General features: G+C 48.7%; 1 protein-coding gene across 1 annotated transcript; it reads right to left on the bottom strand.

The window, feature by feature from the left end:
• Positions 1–1,618: 1,618 nt before the first annotated feature.
• Positions 1,619–13,462, bottom strand: Tle7 (TLE family member 7). Its single transcript, XM_041650531.1, is given in 11 exon segments — positions 1,619–1,723; positions 2,003–2,076; positions 2,420–2,573; positions 2,719–2,860; positions 3,042–3,283; positions 3,361–3,573; positions 3,913–3,971; positions 4,143–4,165; positions 4,280–4,389; positions 13,302–13,363; positions 13,366–13,462. Coding segments are annotated over 11 exon segments (1,281 nt in total).
• Between the last annotated feature and the right edge of the window lie 6,336 nt (positions 13,463–19,798).

Raw genomic sequence — 19,798 nt, 5'->3', positions numbered from 1 at the left:
GGTCCCAGCTGCCACAGTCATGCACAGGCCTTGTACAGAACATCACCTTTTTGTCGCAGTTACTTTTTTATGGCTGTGATAAAACATCACAACAAAAGCAACTTGTGGAAGGAAGGGTTTGTCTGGGCTCACAGCTCCTGAGGGATACAAGTCCATCACGGCAGGGAGGCGTGACAATAAGCCGCAGGTGTGGCTGCAGGAACAGAGGAAGCTCAGAGCTCACATCCTCATCCACAAACACAAAGCAGAGAAAGCAAACTGGAAGTAGGGGGCATTTTAAGTCTCAAAGCCCACCCCCAAGTGATGTACCTTCCTCCAGCAAGGCTGTACTAACTTAATCCTCCCAGACAGTGCCACCAACTGGAGACCAGGTGTTCAAATGCCCAAGAGTCTGGGGGTTATATCTCGTTCAAATTATACTCACCACCCCATGGGGTTACACACTGCTGAGATCCCAGCCTCAGGACATAGTCAGACCAGCTTCCCTGGAACATTTTATCTAGATTTAGAGTCAAGCACTGTCAAGCAGTCTAATGTTTGTATCTGCAGAATCATTGTGGTTGGCTCTACAGCTGTAACGGATACCAAAGCCCCCTTTATCTAGTGGCAATAGCATTTCATACCGCCCACACATAGCTTTCTACACCTGAGTTGCCTCTAGATCATCACGGACCCGTCGTGGTGAGAGTACCGTGTAAATAAACGTGAGGATGCATTGTCTAGGAAACAGAAAGGCTATTTTCAGTGCAAACCCCACCTTTGCTTCTAAAGCCTTGCAACCCATGATTGGTTGAATCCCAGGTGCAAAACCCATGGTTACAGAGGGCTGGCAGCATACACACTTTCTAACATTTCAAAAAGTTCATGACTACCACCAAAATTACAAATAAAACTAAATCTGACCTAAGATTCTTTCCACTCTGTGGTGTGTGAATATGGTGTCCCCATAGGTTCCTGTGTTTGAACACTCAGATAGTAGTGCATTGGGGAGGCTGTGGAACCATTAGGAGGTACACAGGGAAGGAGGAGGCCACTGGGCTCTCGCTCTCTCTCTTCCTCCCTTCCTCATCCCTCTTCCCTGTCCTCCCTCTCTCCCTCCCCATCTGCCAGCTGGGCCCCATGATCCTGCCGCCTTGCCTTCCTTGTCATGAGAGGCTCTCTCCCTCTGGAATAATTGTAATCCAAAAGCAAACCCATTCTTCTCTTAAGTTGCTTTTTGTTAGGGTATTCCATCACAGTAATAGCAAAGTGACTTACACACCCACCCTGAATAACAGAGGGCCCCCACTTGCTAAACACAGACAGAAATGATCCATTACTATAACTTTGTTATCTGAAATACACAAAGAGGTCATTCTGGGTTTTGTTCTATTTTATTAATTACAAAGTCATATCTCATAAAGACCTGCCAAACAGTTATCAACGAGTGGGGATGTAAAAAAAAAAATACAAAAATAAAAAAAGAAAAGCCCCCAAGCCATATACTCAAAGCCTGGGAGTACAGCCAGCCAACCATAGCTGAAGTAGAGGGAGGCAGGTGTTGGAGATGTCCGGCACTGTGAGGTCACATGGTCTGATCGCTTTGGTTCTTCCCTGGCAGGGCCATAACCCACAACCTTCAATACAAGAGCTGGTATACTGTGGCACTTTCCTTGGAGCCCGTGACCAGGTACTGACTATCCGAGGATATGTCACAGCACAGGATGTCATAGCACTCCTCTGTCTAGAAAAGAAAGGTAAGGACCATGAATGGCTGGGGCTTGAGTCAGACGGGAGGACTTCACGTTTCAAGGTCTTTGTAGACTCAAGGCTTCACTGGGTCATGGACAAAACTCAAAGAGAAGACCATGGGTTCACAGGATCAGTCCTTAATCCCTGCCACTATAAAGTGTCATCTCAGCGGTATCTTCCAGTTCTCTCTGGGACCCATCAAGTAGGGATCTGGGGCCACAAGCGCTGAGTGTTTTGGTCCATACACCTCCACCCCTCACCATCTCCATACCTGGAACAACCTTCGGAGAGAAGGTGCCTCTAAACAATTGATCGTGCTATCCAGCGTGGCCACAAAATGAGTCCCTGGCAAAGGGAAGAACAGAGTGAGAAATCAGAAACTGAGCCTGTGTTCTCATTCCACTGTCTTCAAGTAGACTAGGGAGAGAGCAACTACCTACTCTGCCTCAGTTTCCCTACCTTGTAAAAATCAGGCCCATGTCATCTGCTGCCGCCAGAACCACAGCCAGGACATGGTGATCTATCCCTGAACAAGGGGCCCACGGGATGCGACTACTGCCACTTCTGTCTACCTGGACCTTCAGGCTTCATTCTATATGGAAGTCCTTGTGGTCAAGAGTAGCATAAGGAAAGTGGGGGGGGGGGGAGAAAGTAGGAACTCAGGGGGGCCACCTGGCTTCTAACTCACCACAAGAGGCAAACTTGAGGTTGTGGTGTTGTGAGTATCTCTGGACAACAGCTTTGTACTTCTCCTCCCGGTGCACGTGCAGGATGGCAATGTCACTCATCTTCAAGCCCGCCAGCACCCACTCCTCACTGGGGTCATGGGTAATGCTAAGGATCTGTGGGAAGTTTGCATCTGCGCTCAAAATCGCCAGTGCCCTCATTTAAGCCCTGGCCTCAGATTTACACTCAGCATCCCCCCTGCCCACACCCAAGCCCCCATCCTAGGGTTGAACTTGGTCCTGAAGGCAACCAAGCAGGCACCTCATGGCATAAGTTGTGTTGCTGAATCTTCTGGTAGCTCCTCATGTCCCATGAATACAGGATGGTATCTTCACCACCTGTCCAGAACTTAAAGCCTGTGATGTCCACGCAGCGGGACCCATAGGGAGGAACTTCATGCTTCCTGGTGGGAAAACAACTGAGGTCTTTAGCAAGGTTTGCTCCCCGGCCCAGAATGTAGAAGTGTTAGGAATGTACGGGGTTAGAAAGCACCTAGCATAGCCCTACTGCCAAGAAGGCAAAGTGGGGGTCTCATTCTCAAGTCCTTCCCAAGACACCTGAGTGGTTCTGGAGAGAGGTCCTACCTGATCAAGATTTGGTTCTGCACATCCCAAATCTCCACGAATCCTTTGAAAGAAGCCAAGCAGATGTGCGCATCAGAAGAGAGGGCCAAGGAATAGCATATGGGGCCTGTGGAGGCCATCTGGGCCCTGATTTGGGGTGTGGGAGCCAGGTCCCAGAGAGTAAGAGCCTGGGCTATTCCCCCTGTAATCAGGCTCTGCTCATCAGGGAACAGCTTGCAGGTGAGCACACGGTTCTGAGGGTCCTGGGGAAGAACACACGCTGTCAATACACTTGGCAGTGCTGAGGACAGAGGCCCTGGTTGCCTTCTCAAAACCTCACCTGAAAGTCCAGCTGGGCCTGAGGTGCTCTGTCCGAGGCATGCAACGCGTCTTCATCCCACACCCGGATGTAGCCGGTGCCACAAGTGTACACGTGGAGCGGAGCACGGCTAACAGCGATAGCGTTCACTCGCCTCCCATGTTGGAGAGTGCCAACCCTCCAGGAACCGTATGGGGACTTCCGTGTGACTACGGCCTCATCTGGAATCGGAGGCTGGGGAGATGACAGGACCCGTCAACCATGACAGAGGCCTGCTCTGCCCCTACTCCCCAAATTTCTAAGCTTCTTTCTCATTAGCAGCTTGATTCAGGGGTCCCCAAATCACATCTCTTGTAGAAGTGACACTGTGGTTAAAGGTCCTATTTATCAAAATGGCAGAACAAGGAGAGTAGTCTCATGAAGAAGATGCTATCCCAGGTCACCCCAGAGAAGGGAATAGGGGTGTGCCATTTCTCCATCGAGGGTTTGCAAACACACCGCTTCTCCATTGGAGGGTAGGCGGGAAAGAAAGATGATGTCTAGGTGATAAAAACGTAACCTTAAGCTACTTACAATGGCTTTGAGGAATGACCAGACTTCTTTGTTGAGCAAGGACGAAGAACAGAACTGGCCTGCAGGGAGACAGCCACACCCACCGGTCACGGACCAAGTGTCACCGCATCAGTCACAAGGTCAGAAGGAGAGCTGCTCTCTTACACCAAACCCGGTACCTCACCCACCATCTGGGCTCCAGCTTGGGCTGCCCCCCCTTCCCAACCACACTGTTAGGGCCCTGCACTTACCAGCTGTAGCTCCTGGTTGAGAGCTGTGATGGAGAAGAAAGAGGGAGAAGATGGCATGAAGGGCAGAACTTTGTGTTGAGCCCTCCCTGCCCAGGACAGTCCATCACCCTGCCCAGTTTCACTCATAACAGCCTTACCCTGAGCTGGTTCCTCCTTCTGGTTCTGCTTCTGAGAACTGCATGTGCTGAAGCCCAGATGTGTCCTGGGCCTGGGGATGCCACCGCTGCTGGGTCATACTGTGCATTTCCTGATAAACGGGGTCACGCTGCACTGAGGGACATGGGGGCAGCTGGGTCATTCCCTGTGCACTGTCCATCTGGTGGTGTTCTTGTTGCCATTGATGAGAAAAAATACCAGAGCTTCCTGGCATCTTCTTTATCGCCTCTTCATCATAAATCCTGAGTATCCTGAATGAGTCCTCTTTTTCTTCACTCATGTTCTTGAGTCAATCAAGTGAATGAACCATCTGGCTCTAGGGATGCAGCAACCAGATCCTGGGTTCCCAGTTCATCCTGATCTCCTGTACTATGAAAGAGAGCAGAAAAGGGCTGGGAAGCAGCTCCATTGCAAGTGCTTATTGCACCAGTACGAGACTCTGAGTGCAGATTCCCAGCCTCCATGTACAGAGCCAAGCACGTATTTGCAATCCTAGTGCTAGGCCAGTGGAGGCAGGGGACCCCTGGGGCTTGTTGGCCAGCCATACAACCTGAATTGGTAAACTCCAGGTTTAGTGAGAGACCCTGTCTCAAATAAAAAAATCAATTCATTAAAAATAAGGGGACAGGCCAGAGAGATGGCCCCACAAGCCTGAGAGCTCGACTTCAGTCCTCAAACCTGTGTAAAGGTCCAGATGTGATAGCACACATCTGTAATCTCAGTACTTCTTTCTACAATAAGATGGGAAGCAGAGACAGAATTATCCAGATGTCTGAAGACCAGCTGTCCTGGAGCACACAGTATAGCAACAGACACAGAGAGACCCTGCCTCAAAAAAAAGGTGGAAGCAGAGAAGCAACTCCTGAGACGCTGTCCTCTGGCCTCCACGTGTGCTCCGTGGTGTGTGCACACTTGTATTCATGTGACAGGCACACATGCCTACCCCAAAAAACAACTTCAAAAAAATGTGGAGATTGTTTGAGGAAGACAGCTGACACCAACCTTTGACCCCACATGCACGCACACATGTACACACACTTACACACACAGGAACACACACACACACACACACACACACACACACACACACAGAGGGAACAAAGGCAAAAATCAGGTATACTGTGCAGAGTCTGTTTGTAATGTTCTGGAAACACCTCTTTGGATGTAAGGCCTCAAAAGATCAGCTACCAATTAACTTTGGCGACATGGACTGTGTTTCTGTGTGGATGAAATGAAACCCATCCTTTAATCTGGACATCCCCATATCGAATGTGGCTCATCCCCAAATGTGCCCAGACCCTAAGGCAACAGGAAGTCCACAGAGACCCTGGGGTGTTTCATCCAATGACAACGTGGAGGGGCTTGGGACCATGCACTCTAATGTAAGACGCTCTGTTTGGGGAGAACAGGAGGCAGAGTGAGAAGACTTGGCCTGGCAGTGATTGACGTGTGCTCCACCCTGCGACAATGCTAACATGGGAACAGATTCACGTCTGCACGTTGTGCAGCACTGTAGGAGGCCAGTAGCAAATGATACACGGAGAACAGGGTACTCAGCTGCAGCCTGCGCAGGGGAATGGTGAATTTAAGACAGGCTGGAGCCCTCTTTGGAAAGATTCCACTCCAGTCTATCCAACAGCTAGCCCTAGAAATGTCCCTGGGTAGAAACCCCAGGTTTTTCTATTAAAAGGACCTAAGAGAAACCTCAGAGACATGGATAGCTATGGAGGGAGAATCTTCGTTTCAGAAAATGGTTTTGACAGTCAGGCTCTTTCAATGGCACCCATGAAAGTCTCCAGCAGGACTTCAGCAGAAAACCAGCAGCCTGAAAATGGTTAGTTGTATATTTGGCCCTGAACTAAATCCTTTACATGGAAGGTCTAATTTTTTCCTTGCCACCATATGCTCTATATTTACGGCTGTTGGTTGATTGCTGGTTTGCAGTACAGCAGATCAAGCCCCGGGCCTTCTTTCTACATGCTAGGCAAGTGCTCTATCACTGAGCTGAAGGCCCAGCCTTTCTGGGCGTTCTGTTTTGAGACAATATCTTATTCTGCAGCCCAGCCTAGTTTCAAACTTCTGACTATGGTCCTGCCTCAGCATCCCAAAGGCTAGGGCACATTTCATAGATTAATAAGCCAAGCCCAGAGCAAGTGAGCCCCAGGTCCCAGGTCGAGTGGCTAGAAAGAACAGAGCTGCTCCCACTGGGCTCTCCCTGGCTCACTTCTTACCGCCCACTAGAAGGAAGAAAGCAATACCCACCGTAAGAGCCAAGGCACATACTATGACCTAGCACCCCCACATTCACAAAGCTGTCCTGTAGACACACTCAGAGATAGACAAAACGACATGTGTGCAAGCTGGAGCAAAACCCAAACACCACAGGGGAAGACTGGTGATGTATATAGCACATCCTCACAGAGGAAGAGTGCACAGTAGTTAAAATCATTGACATGGACCGTTTCAGGGCATACTCTTAGAAGAGGGAGTTACAAAGCTCAGAATAATGTTCAAAATATATTAACTTTGTATAAGAAAGAATGGAAATTAGAATTTATTTTCATGTGTGTACAAGAGATTAAGAAGAATAGCTGTGTTTCCAATATAGAAACCAGAAAATGAGAACGAGGAACAGTCACAAGACCTGATACTGCTTTTCTTCTTTGGGGACACTTCAACCTATGTTAGAAACTCTTGAGCCAGGAGCCAAATTTTCATCTCCCCCAAAGCACAGCACAGCCTCCGTGATTCCTAATTAGTTCTGTCATTTGTTCACTTAACACGTTTTCTCTGAGAGGCATCAGGCTTCCTTTAACTAGGGACACCCGGGCTAGTTCAGCCCTGGTGAGAATCAGCAATGGGGCACAGGCCTCTGCACCTAGCAGAATGAGCATTCCAGATAAGTGAGGGCCCTGCTGCAAAGCCCTCCACGTTCCAGATAAGTGAGGGCCCTGCTGTAAAGCCCTCCGCATTCCAGATAAGTGAGGGCCCTGCTGTAAAGCCCTCCGCATTCCAGATAAGTGAGGGCCCTGCTGCAAAGCCCTCCGCATTCCAGATAAGTGAGGGCCCTGCTGCAAAGCCCTCCGCATTCCAGATAAGTGAGGGCCCTCCTACAATGTCCTCCTATGGAGGTCGGGTAAAGCCTAAAGACAATGAAATTACTTAACTGGGGCTTCTGACTTCAAGTTAACCAGATTTTCGCCATCAAGGTAAGACAAGGCTTTTGAAGGTGCAATTCACGGGCTTCCCTCTCTTCTCTCCAAGAGTAGGAAATTCTGCACTCACAAATAATCTCAGGCAGGAAACTCACCTCAGAAGTCAGGTTGAAGCCTAGAGATTAAAAGTGGAGGGTGAAGACCCAGCTAGGCTTGGATCCACCCTTCCACACCCAGGGAGGTGAGGAGGGGGAGAAGGGAAGGAGGAGTCGTCTGAGGTAAACACCGGGCCTAACAAATACTGAAGCCCTGGGTGAGAACCCGGTCAGGTGTTTGAATCCTGAAGGGCTGGTCAACATCAGGGTGTGGCCACACACGTGCTGAGCTCCTGTGTCTCCGAGTGGAGAATAAGGCAGGAATCTCTCCATAGAAGTTCAGCAGATAGAGTGAGAAACTTCAGGGGGATAAACCTGTGGTTTCAGCTGACCTAGAAGAGCCAGTATCTGGTCAAAAGGCATTTGCGGTTAAATTCTCACCTCCAGATGAATTCCCTTTGCACCCAGGGCAGATCTTCAGTAAGCTGAAAACGGGGAGTTAGGGAAAGGGGGTGGCATTCCCTCTCCTTCTCCCTGGTCTGGCTTTGTGCCTTTCATCTTTCTGATTTCTGAAATTAACCGCTCAAGAAGCCTTGCATTTCTGTGGTGTCTTGTCTAGGGATCCTTGAATTTGAACATCCCATGGAGTCCTCCAGAGGGCTTGATGAGAACTCCAGCACCCCCCAGACTTTCTGATTCAAGGGCTCAGATGTTGAGAATCTGTGCTTCTAAGAGGGTGCTTGGCGATGAAGACCGTGGTTAGGAGAAATGGTTGTGGCAGTGGGAATGACAGAGAAAAACTGTCAGGGTGATGTCGGGATGAGAGCAGTGATGGAGATGGTCTTGGGGATGAGGAGGGGAGGGGGATGGGGATACGGCAGAGGTGAGGTGGGTAGTGATATTATAGATGGGGATGATGTTACTGTAGTAGTGGTGGTGGTAATGGTTGTAAAACTGGTTGGTGGTAACGAGAGTGGTAATGCCATTGTAGTTTTGGCGACAACGGTGGCTATGGTGACAACCGTGGAGACAGGGTAGTGAGGGTACTGATGTTAGGTGCTGCTGCTGCTGTTGGTTGGAGCACTGTGTTTGAGAAGCTCTGTACAACTCTTCCGTCCTCTGGTTCCTTCCCATGGGAGGACAGTTGTGGGTGAGTCTGGATACTTCTCCTCTCGTTCCCGATTCTGCTGCCTGCCTGTCCTCTCTCCTCACTAAATTCACTACTCTGGTTCCTTCTTCATCCCTCGGTCTTCTTCTTTTGAAGCAAAAACTCTGAAAAGGCTGCTGCTTAGAAGTCCCTTGCTTCCTGTCCCTAAAATCTCGTCTATTCCTCTTGTCCCCCTTCTCATTGTCCCCAATACTTCTGAAGTTATCTGCCACCTTCATTACCCAGATCCCCTAGCCTGGTATTTAAGACGCATCCACATCTGCTCTCCTCCTGTTTTTCCGTTTCTGCCACACCTGACCCACGGTTTCGTGAGCAGCCTGCTCCCCCCTCGGGCTTTGTCCACGCTTGTCCTTCATCTCAGAATGATGTTTCTGCTCACTTGTGTGTCAAACAGATGCCCCCATACACTCTGAGCCAAGTGTGTGCCGTGAGCCAGAAACCAGGCCAAAGCCAAGCCCACATCCTTGAGGAACTCCTGCATAAAGGGGGGGGACAGTGCCTGTGGTCAGTGCAGCCCTTGGAGGAAAGAACTTCTAGAAAGGGCTGCTGCATTCCCCATAAAGTGGTGCCCTGTTTATCATAGCCTGTTGCGTAGCCACCCAGGTGGGAGCTTCACCCAATCCCTGTTCTGTTCTGACACAATCCACCTTGTGATGAATTATCATGCACTGATTCTCACAGGAAACACACGGTGCAGCAAACAGGGCCTGGGGTTGTCCCCAGTTTGGACCCATAAGAATTAATGGGGGGAGGGGGTCAGAATCCCACAGACTCTTGTCTAAGACCAGAATACAAATCCTAGTCCTGGCGGCATTTTTAATGTTGTAAGAAGTATTTCATATGAGTCTTTTTCTATCAAACACTGTAAAACTTGTGTTTAGGACAAGGAACTCAAATCTTTTTCTGTTTGTTTTGTTTTTAAGACAGGGTCTCACTCTCTAGTCCTGTTTGGCCTGGCGGACCTTGTACTCAAGAGATTCACTTGCCTGTTTCCTTAGTGTATACAGAGGCGTAGGGAGGGAGGAGCCTAGCGAATCTGGTCAGTTTCAGAGGCTTCTGAAACTTTTTGGTCTGTCTGCTTCCTGAGGGTCTTTTGTTTTCATATTTTGTTTGTTTGCGGTTTTTGTTTGTTTTTGTTTTTTTTTTAGTCAGGATTTCTATAGATGTAGCCCTGGCCATCCTGGAACTCTCTCTCTGTGTAGACCAGGCTGTCCTGGAACTTACTCTGTAAACCAGGCTTTCCTGAATTATCTTTTTATTGATTCTCATAGAAAACACACAGTAAACCAAACAGGACCTGGGTTTGTCCCCAGTTTGAAACCTTAAGAATTAATAAGGGGAGGGGATCAGAATTCCAGAGTCTTGTCCAGAACCCTTCAAATATCTTTCAATAAGAAGGGTAATGATAGCCAGGTGTGGTGGCGCATACCTTTAATCCCAGCACTCAGGAAGCAGAGGCAGGCGGATCTCTGAGTTCAAGACCCAAAATTCCCTAAGGAGACCAGGTTGGCCTCTGCCTACTCAGGGCTGGGATTAAAGGTTTATCTCCCTGCCTTCTAAGACAGTTAGGCTGATATTTTAATTCCCCCACCAGGTAAAAAAGTTTTATTTACACGAAGACTCTGCTACAATTTCAGATGAAAGCGAGTTAGTCCCTCCCCATTTCATCTCCTCTGCACTCTTTCAAACTCAGTCTCTGAAGAGCTGAGACCAGAGTCCAGCCCATGGGGGAAGACACAGATGGTCACCACAGCATTAGAATAAAAATCACATGCACTTCCTGGCTTGGGGTTCTTGCTCTTCCAAGCACACCCTCTTGATCACGAGTAAAGTCTTGTCTCGTTGAGGCATTTCTGTTGGAGTGATGATCAAGTTATGCCCCTGGGCTTATTTCTAACAATGTGTGTGGGTGTTTTGCCTGCATGTATGCCTACAAACCCTATGTGTGCAGTGTCCAGAGGCCAAAAGAGGGCGTCAGATCCTCTGGCACTGGTGTTATAGATGGTTGTGAGCATCCATGTGGGTGATGGGAATCAAGACTAAGTCCTCTCTAGAAGAGAGCAGTCAGTGCTCTCAGCCACTGAGCTATCTCTTCACCACCACCCCCCATATGACTTTTTAAAATATTTGAAAGAGCCTTACTGAGCCATAGGAGTTCCTCCTACATTCTTCATACATGGCCGTGTATGTATGTGTGTGTGTGTAAGCGTGCGCGCTTCTCCCCCTCATTGCCCTCTTTTCAAATGTCCCCGTTCAGTATTCAGACCTCCCACTCCGTTCCTAGACTATCTCAGTGACTGCCAGTTCCGTTCTTAGCAATCCAGCATCCTACCCAAGTGCACAGCAGTCACCCTATCCAGTTTGCTGGCGCCAAATGCCCTCACGCATGCTCCTTCCTCCATCTCCCTACAGCTGCGTGAAGACTAACCCTACGTCCAGCCCTTCTGGGTTTGCGATTGCAATCAACTTCAGCTCCTCCTGGAACCTCTGTCTCCTGACACAGAAGCTTCCCTACAGGGTAGCCATGAGAGATGACTGAACAGTTGACAGAGCTTCGTGATCCAGAATCTTTGTCCTCCCTAGAAATCCTGGCCGCAAAGCCACGCTCACTGGACCATAGGGGACCTCCCCGACACCAGCGCTGTCTCTCTGAGCTCCAAGTGAATATGTGTTTATTTGCAATCTAGCATTGCTAAAGCTCTCACTGATCTAGGGCCCTTGCCCTCTTTCCTCGCCTATTCACTCAAAAGCAAGCCAACTCTTTCTCCAGAAGCAGAAGTTTGATTGCACCTCTTCTAGTCTTAGGAAAGCTGTTTATGGTTAGCTCCATTTTCAGATGGGGAAACTGAGGTTCGGGCTAATAGCCTGCAGTGATGAAAAGTTGTAAGACTGGAAAACGATGGTCATTGTTCAATGCTGTGCTGTCGCCGAATTGTATAGAGTTAAAATGGTGGGTTTCGTGTTGATTATGTATTTTACAAGAAAAAAAAAGCAATAAGGAGTTAAAGGCCTGTAAGTCCTCATACCGTGAGCCTTCTTCCTCTCCATCCAGTGAACTCCAGGTAGTTTGGCCTTTGTGGTTTCTTACCTTTGTGACCCTAGGAGGGCCAGTCAGCTGTAGATGGCCCCTGCCCAGGGAACATAGGCAAATGAAGTTTGCGGAGGTGAAGGTGCACCCTGGCTGATGGGTCAGCCACCTGTGTGATATTAGAATCAAAGACATTGGCCTGCAGACCTTCATTGGAGTCTCTGCTCTCTGGTGGACAAGTGCAGCCCAGCTAAAATCTAATTTCCAGCCATAAGGCCCCTGAGGCTGCTGTGCAGTTTACTAGAGGGCTATGCTCAGAGCATTGCCCCCCTCCACTTCCATCCCTGACTCCAGGAGCTTCTCTTTCAACACGGTGCCGCCGAGAGAGTCATCTAGACACTTGCTGATGAAAATGTATAAACAATAATATCCACGGGTACCAAACCCTCCTCTCTTCCTAGTACACTGTGTGAACGCCTGCAGTTCCAAGTCCAGAGGGCAGAGGGCAGTAAAGAGTAAACTGAGATCACAGAATGGGGGGGGGGGCTCAAAGGAGAGGTGACTTTCGCTCTGAGCAGTGTGGAGGAGGAACCTTCTAGAAGGAAGGAATGACATTGGGTCAGGCCACTCCTCACTATTCATCTGGTCCTTTGATGTCACGGGGAACCCCTAACTCTCCCATCCTTCTCGAGTGGCCTGTCAGAGACGCATATGATGATGGTCCCTCTCACACAAGGTCCTTACTCACTCCCTGAGACTGCCCACTTGCATTCCAAATCCTACTGACTGGTTTCGTTCAGAATTCTCCTTTTTCTTCCTAAGGACTTTTGAGCTAAGCTTTGAGCTGTCACAGTCAGGGCCTTGGGGTGACACCCCTCATCACAGCTCTTCCAGTGAGCTCCTTCAACTGAGAGCTGTTTCATTACTGGACTTCTTTAAATCAATGTGGTGGGCTAACGGGTGTGCTCCCTCTCTGCCACCCCCGCAGCCCTCTGGTATCACCATCTTCTCGGTCTCCCGTAGGAGAGAGACCCAGGGAACATTTTGCCACCACCACCTCAGTCCCAACAGCTCCGGGGTCCTGGATCTGAGGCAGCTGTTGAAGGACTTTTCCTCAGGTTCAGAGCAGAGAAAGAGCCTTCGTGTGGCCGAGGGGACCTGGTAGCCACACGCGGATAATTTGGTCACTTGCTCCCCGCCATGCTGGAAGTGCTCAGGCGAGTTGAGCTGCCTCCTTTTGGCAGCAGAAGCGGAAGACAATTCCTATGGGCTGCTGTGCCCTCCCTCCTCCCGGGCAGGGTACCCAAACCCCCACACAGGTTTCATGTCCCTGTCCCCTTGCACCACGACACCAGCAGCAGGCCGGTACAGCCCTGCGCGAGGCACTCCAGGAATGGCGGGAACTGTGCAGCTGGTGCATTCAGCTCCCGCCTGCTCTTGGAAGAGTCCTCGGAGGCTCCCGCCTTGGTGACGAATGGGTGGCCCCAGCCCGGGTGTTGGGGTGGGGAGGTAGAGGCTGGAGGACACGCCAGGGTCGTCGACAGAAGAGTTTCTTACCGTGACTGGCTGCGAGTCTCTGGGGGCATCTGGGGGCCGCCGCAGGAGACACTTGGTGCAGTTGAGGAAGGCTTCCTGGAGGCTGGGCTTGGACGGAGGGTGGGTGGGATTTCCGCGCCCGAAAGGGGGTGGGAGCCGCACCTCAGGAACATGGCAGCCATTTGAAGACCCGCCCTGCTGTGGTGGATGAAACTGGAGCAGGAAGTGGTGCCCTGATCTCCACAAACAAAAGAGTAGGCTGATGATTCCCACCTACCCTTCTGGTTCAGGCCTTTGTGGGGAGCCCCCAGGAGGCCTGGAAGGTGCCCCACCTGTGGGGAGCCACCTCATCTGTAGTGTGTGGGACTAAAGGAAGCAGGGAACTTCCCAACCCTGTGGCTGCATGCTTCTCCCCGAAAAGGCCAAAACCGGCTCATCTCCCGTTGTCCGATTCTTGACTAAGCGGAAGGGGTTGGCAGACATTCTGAAATAGAACGGAATGCTCTCCTCAGTTCCCCGGTCAGGCCAGACAACAACAGACAAAAGTGGAGAGAATTCATTGTTTTCTCAGAAGCCCTTCTCAGACTCATTGTGCCCAGGTGTTTTCTGAGGGTGACAAGTTTGGGCAGGAGGGCACCCTGTACCCCCGAGACAGATGTTCTGATCCAGACTGAAGGGAAAAGATTGTAACAGACGTCCAGCTGGGCCTAGAGCTCCAGATGAGAAATGTTACAGCGTCAGAAGAGTCTCTGGGGCTGAGGCTCCTGCGGTCATTGGAAGGCATCACCCAGACTAGGGCAGATGTGGCTGGGGTACCTTCCTAGTGGTAGCTGATGGAGCAGGGCAGGGACAAGAGAGATCTTGACTAGGTACTGTGGGCAAGGCTTATTGCTGGGAAATTTAACACTCTAGAGAAACTACTGTGTGTGACATATAAACTAGCCCGGGGAATTCCACAGCTTTATCTCTATCTGAAAGCAAGCTGGCTAAGGACCGGATTGGGTTATCCTCTCCTGAGCTGGGCCTTGGACCATAAGAGGTCAATAAGACTTAGTCTCTATCCTGACCAGCTGCCCTGTTTCATAGATCTATCCTGGCCAGTTTTATGACAACTTGGCACAAGCTAGAGTCATCTGAGAGGAGGGAGCCTCAACTGAGAAAATGCTTCCATATGGCCAGGCTGTAGGCAAGCCTGTATGGCATTTTCTTAATTAGTGATTGATGGGGGAGAACCAAGTCTGTTGTGGGTGGGGCCACTCCTGGGGTGGTGGTCCTGAGTCCTATAAGAAAGCAGATGGAGCAAGCCAGTAAGCAGCACCCCTCCATGGCTTCTGCATCAGCTCCCGTCTCTGGGGTCCTGCCCTGTTTGAGTTCCTGTCCCGACTTCCCTCAGTGATAGGCTGTGACCCGCAAGTGTAAATGGAATAAGTCCTTTCCTTCCCCAAATTGTTTTTGGTCATAGTGTTTCATCACGGCAATAGTAACCATAGCTAAGATGAGATCTCAACACAGAAAAACTCTGAAGATATCATGGGGAAGGTCACAGAATCGAGAAAGGGCTGCTGGGGAAAGGAGGTCTCGCTTTTAACAAAGACACCCCCAGGTATCTGGAATAAACACCTGGTCAGTGTCCGGGCTGAGTGGGCCCTAAGAAGCTTCCATTTGTTTTATGGGAGACTTCTTGTCCCATGCCCCTACCCCCCCACCCTTCGACATACAGGACATTCTACCAGCCACCACAGAAAATGGTGTATCATCCACTTAGGACCCTGCATGGCCTCAGGAAGATGAGATGCCTGTCCCTGTCAGCCCCTGACCCCCTGAGAGTCAGCTCTGCACACAGGTCAAACTACTGTGATGGGAGAGAACTCCCAAGAAGGTTTGAGAGGGCAAGGGGGAAGGTCTGTAAAGGAGGAGGAAGGATAGAGGTGGAGAGGTGATACTCACAGAGAAAGAAGGTGGGGGAAGGTGAGGCACATGAGGGTGGCCTGAGCATCAGGACCCTGTAACCTCATGAGAGTCCAGAAGACAACATCTCCAGTTATCTGGTCTCTTCAGAAGGGTTTGTTTGCCTCTTGGGGGATGCTCAGCTACGGATGGGGCAGATGCAGTCTGCTCTCATTAGTGAGCCCTATACGCTTGCTCATTGCTCCCAGGTGCCCTAAAGCCTGGGTCTATTTGATATTTGATTCCAAGATCCTAAATCCAAGTGTCTGTTTCAGTGAAGTGCGGGTGATGACCCTGTCAAGCCTCCATCACGGAGCACTGAAGCACTCAAACAAAGGGCAGACGAGAAAAGCACATCTCTCTTCCCCTACAGAGCCTGGCTGCAAACTCTGGACAGTCGCCCTGCATTGGTACCCTCTAAGGATTCTGCTTTCTCATGGGAAGTCTCCCGGACACATTTACTCTCCATGTGACCTTGGCAGCTCATCCCTGGGCCCTCTGCTCTATCAGGCAGGTGTGTGCCCTACAGCATGTGGTCTAAACTTTCCTGGATATGAGATGATAGGCCACTGGGCCACAGGTATATATTCAAGTTTGAGCTATTTAGGAGAACCTGGCCAGGATTATACATGTGGGAGGAGTGGGGTCATCCCTAAGATCTGCCTCATAGGTACAGTTTTGTGTTTCTCTAGGGGTCATATCACTTACACAAGCTGTAACACTGCTCCCACCAACCCCATCTTCACCTAGATCCTGGGGGTAAGGAAGGGATGAAAGAAGGGTGCGGGGCAGAAGGCCACTGGGCAGCAGAGCCCCAGGGGGAAAAGAGGAGGATGCCTCTGCTGGAAGTGTCCCCTCTGTCCCCTCCTGTGGCCATGTGTGCAAGCATGTTCTGGGCAGGTCCTCCGTCTGTGAGGGTGTTCCGGTTGTTTGTGCACGGGTGTGAGAACAGACTGTGCAGATAGGTGACTATAGGTGAGACAAAAAGCACACCGGACATACCTTCCCTGTTAGCCATGTGTATTTTGTTCCCAGACCTACCCATGGAGATGTTCAAGTGTGAGCCTTCTATGCATGCATTTGAACGTGCTGGAAGCTTCCCCATGGTCAGAACTCTCCCTTTAGATGAGCAGGCAAGGTAACCTACTTGGGGCAGAGGAAGCTAGGGAGACGTACTGCTGCCCTTGGTGGCTCTGGATTGAGGCAGAGAGCGAGCCTTGTACCTAAAGCACACCCACTGCGTCTGCTCAGAATTGCAGAGGACCATTCTCTACACAGTAGGAAGCTAGTCCAGCAAGGCACAAGAGACATTTCCCAGGACCCCCAGTTTTCTCCAGCTGCTGGCAGGAACAGAAATCCAGAGGACAATCCTGGCTGGAGCCTCCAGAACTCTTCACAGTTGTATTTGGCATCATCCCAGGCAGGGGTCGCATGTGGACTCACAAGCCTGCTCCATTCTACAGCGACTGCAACACCAGGCTGTCTTTCTCCAGTATGCCATTTTGTCCCAAGGGCTCTCTACTTCATTTAAATAGGCTACCAAAGACACATGCCATACAATTTCTTAATGCTGGTTATCCTGATTTGAGTGAAAATGAGCCCCATTGGTTGGTATATTTGTAAGCTCAGTCTACAGTTGGTGAACTGTTTGAGAAAGATTAGCTGTGCCCTTGTTATATCAGATGTGACACTGGGGTTGGGCTTTGAGGTTTCAAAGGCTCATTCCAAGTCCAGTGTCTCTCCGTCTGCAATCAGGATATAATCCCCCAAAGCATTACTGAAATTATTTGTCCAGCACCATACCTGCACGCATGCACGCTGCCACTCCCCGCCATAATGTACTAACACAGTAAAACTGTTAGCAAGGATTCTTTAAATGCTAAAGAGAAAATAAAGAATACGTTACCTTCGTCGTGGTGTCTCCTCACAGCAATAGGACAGTAACTAAGACACTGAGTAGAACATGAATTCCCTTGGAAAGATCCACACCCAAACAAGAGACCCTGCTATGAATGCTGTCTGCCCCACTGACTACACAAAGATGTTTTCATGATGTTATACTTACCAACATGAATTTTTTTTTCTTTACACCAATGAGAACAGAGGCTTGGTCTGAAACATTCGTTGCCTAAGACATGAGCTGTTGCATCTCAACTCAGACTTTCAGCTCTCCCCAGAGTAATTTTACAAAGTATATTTTTGTTTATTTTTCAAGACAGGATTTCTCTGTGTAGCCCTGGCCATCCTACAACTCGCTCGTAGACCAGGCTGGCCTTGAACTCACAGAGATCTGCCTGTTACTGCCTCAGCCGTCCAAGTGCTGGAACTAAAGGTGTATGCTATCACCACCCGGTGCAAAGTACATCAAACGCCCATTCCAGTGTGCAGTGTAAGCAAGAAATACTAGGACTAAGTTTCCTCAAAAAATCTCACAAGATCATAGAAAGTCAGGTATTGCTTTTTCCACTGTTCTCTTCCCTGTAGAAAACTGCTCCCAAGAGTCCAAAACCTGCTAAGCTACTTCAGCTTAGTGAAGGTCAGGTCTGCACTGCTATCTAAAATTGTCTGCACTGTTTTACCTAAGTCTTATACTCCTTAAGAGTATTTTGGATGTCATCTTTATTTTCTTATAATCCTATGTCCAAATTAAGGAGTAAGTATCCCACTAGAACCTGATTTTCCTCAAACCCTTTGATATTTAAACCCAGGTAATCCCTCGGGCTAACCATAGTCTCAGAAAAAAAAATTGATATATTCTCTCACATTATAGAAAACAGGCTCAACAACTTTTAAATTTGCTAGATTTATTTGTAAAGACGAATTGCACACTTCAAACAAGCAAAATGCTTAATTTCACTATAGGTATTTCAGTTTTTAAAATTTAATTATTTTTATGCATGCACAGAGACCAGAGAACAACTTGTGTGCGTGAGTTCTGTTCTTCCCACCACATGGGTTCTGGAGATTGAAACTTGGGTCGGGCTTGGCCCTCAGCTGCTGAGTCATCTCTCTAGCTGTTACACAACTTTAAGATGAAGACATTTTGCAAAGAACTACTGTATGGAAGAAAAACACTGACATCCTGCATTGCCTAAAGTTTGTCTGTGTTCACAGAATTGATAGCTTTCATGTTGCTGGGTCTCCATTTTATCCTGCTTACTGCTGAACTAAAGACAAACAACCACCAAAAATCCCCATATGGGCATAGGGGAATATGAATCAAGTAAATGGGTTACTGCTTGTTTGATCTCTCCCAGTTTCTAGCATAAGAGCTTCTAAAACCTTTGGTTTTCTAGTTGGACTGAGGGGCCATCTTCTGTTACTCCTAAGGTAAGTCTCTTGAAGTCATCGCTTTATGCTAAGCTGACTTATTACGAGACTTCTAGCTAGCTCCAGAACTGGGGCTAGTTGTCAAAGGAGCCGACCATGTGCTAAGAGAGTTGGAACTTTCAGCAACCTCTGTTGACTTCTGAAAGGGAAAACTTCCTAACAGTCAAGGACTTCATCAATCACGAGTACATACTGGAATCGCCATAAAAGCCCTAACAATGGGGCCAGCGGGATGAGGCACTCCCAACTCCATGTGGGTGAAAGCACCTGCACGTAAGAACCCTGTGGATCTTGCTCTAAGTATCTCTTCCTGTGGTAGTTCATGTGACGTTCACGTACTCTGTAAACGGTAACTGTAAATTGTCTCTAGGTTCTGTGAGCTACTACAGCAAATTGTGAACCTGGCAGTGTTCAATTTGTAACCAAGTCAGAAATGTAGGACTCATCACCAGTGTCTGAAGATGCAGGAGGGAGTGAGAGGCAGTCCTCTCAGACTGAGCTCATTTCACCAGTAGGAGGTGTATTACGAGTAGTGTGTGAACTGATATAAATTGGAGGCCATCTAGTTGGTGTCTGCAGGCAACCAAACTGGTGTGGAAACCCGGATATTTGGTAGTAAGGGTGTTTTGAGTAGAAAAACATTTCCTTTGCTACCCATTAACAGTTGACAACATGGAGAAATACTGTTTCTTGTCTTCTTGGCAGCTTAAGTGATCTTATTAATGGCTTAGATTTTTTTAATGAGTAAGAGACTTCAAAGAGTACCATGAGAATTCCAACATTTTCATGGAACCCAAGACCACAGAGTTGAAATTCAAAGCAGATACATACCTTCAGGACATAGCCATGTTTATAGAGTTCAGACACTACAAAACTGGAACTCTAACATGCTATTTTGTTAAATATATTTTATGCTTGTGTGGCAGGCATCTATAGCAAATATAGCATCTATAATCACTGAGGGCTGCATAGTATTGGGGGGATATGCATATCATATGCTCAATGTGACATGCAAAAAAATGTCTTCACTAATTTTTACTCCTTGGGGTACTACTAAAGCAGAGCACTTCTTTAGAACATGATTTTGAAGCACAACCTATTAATGCCACTGTTGATTTTTGTTATCTTTTGTTAAAAGCTGAATACTAGATAGTACACTTTATATCACAAATTTTACAAGGCGTTCCCAGTTTTGTGAGTATGCTTTACATTTCAAGCTTATTTGGAATTATTTACAACAA

This window comes from Microtus oregoni, unplaced genomic scaffold (genome assembly GCF_018167655.1).
Source record: "Microtus oregoni isolate MIOR12 unplaced genomic scaffold, Mior012 000004F_ref0000308, whole genome shotgun sequence".
NCBI lineage: Eukaryota > Metazoa > Chordata > Mammalia > Rodentia > Cricetidae > Microtus > Microtus oregoni.
Note: the sequence above shows the minus strand (reverse complement) of the source record. Positions and strands in the feature narration are given on the sequence as shown.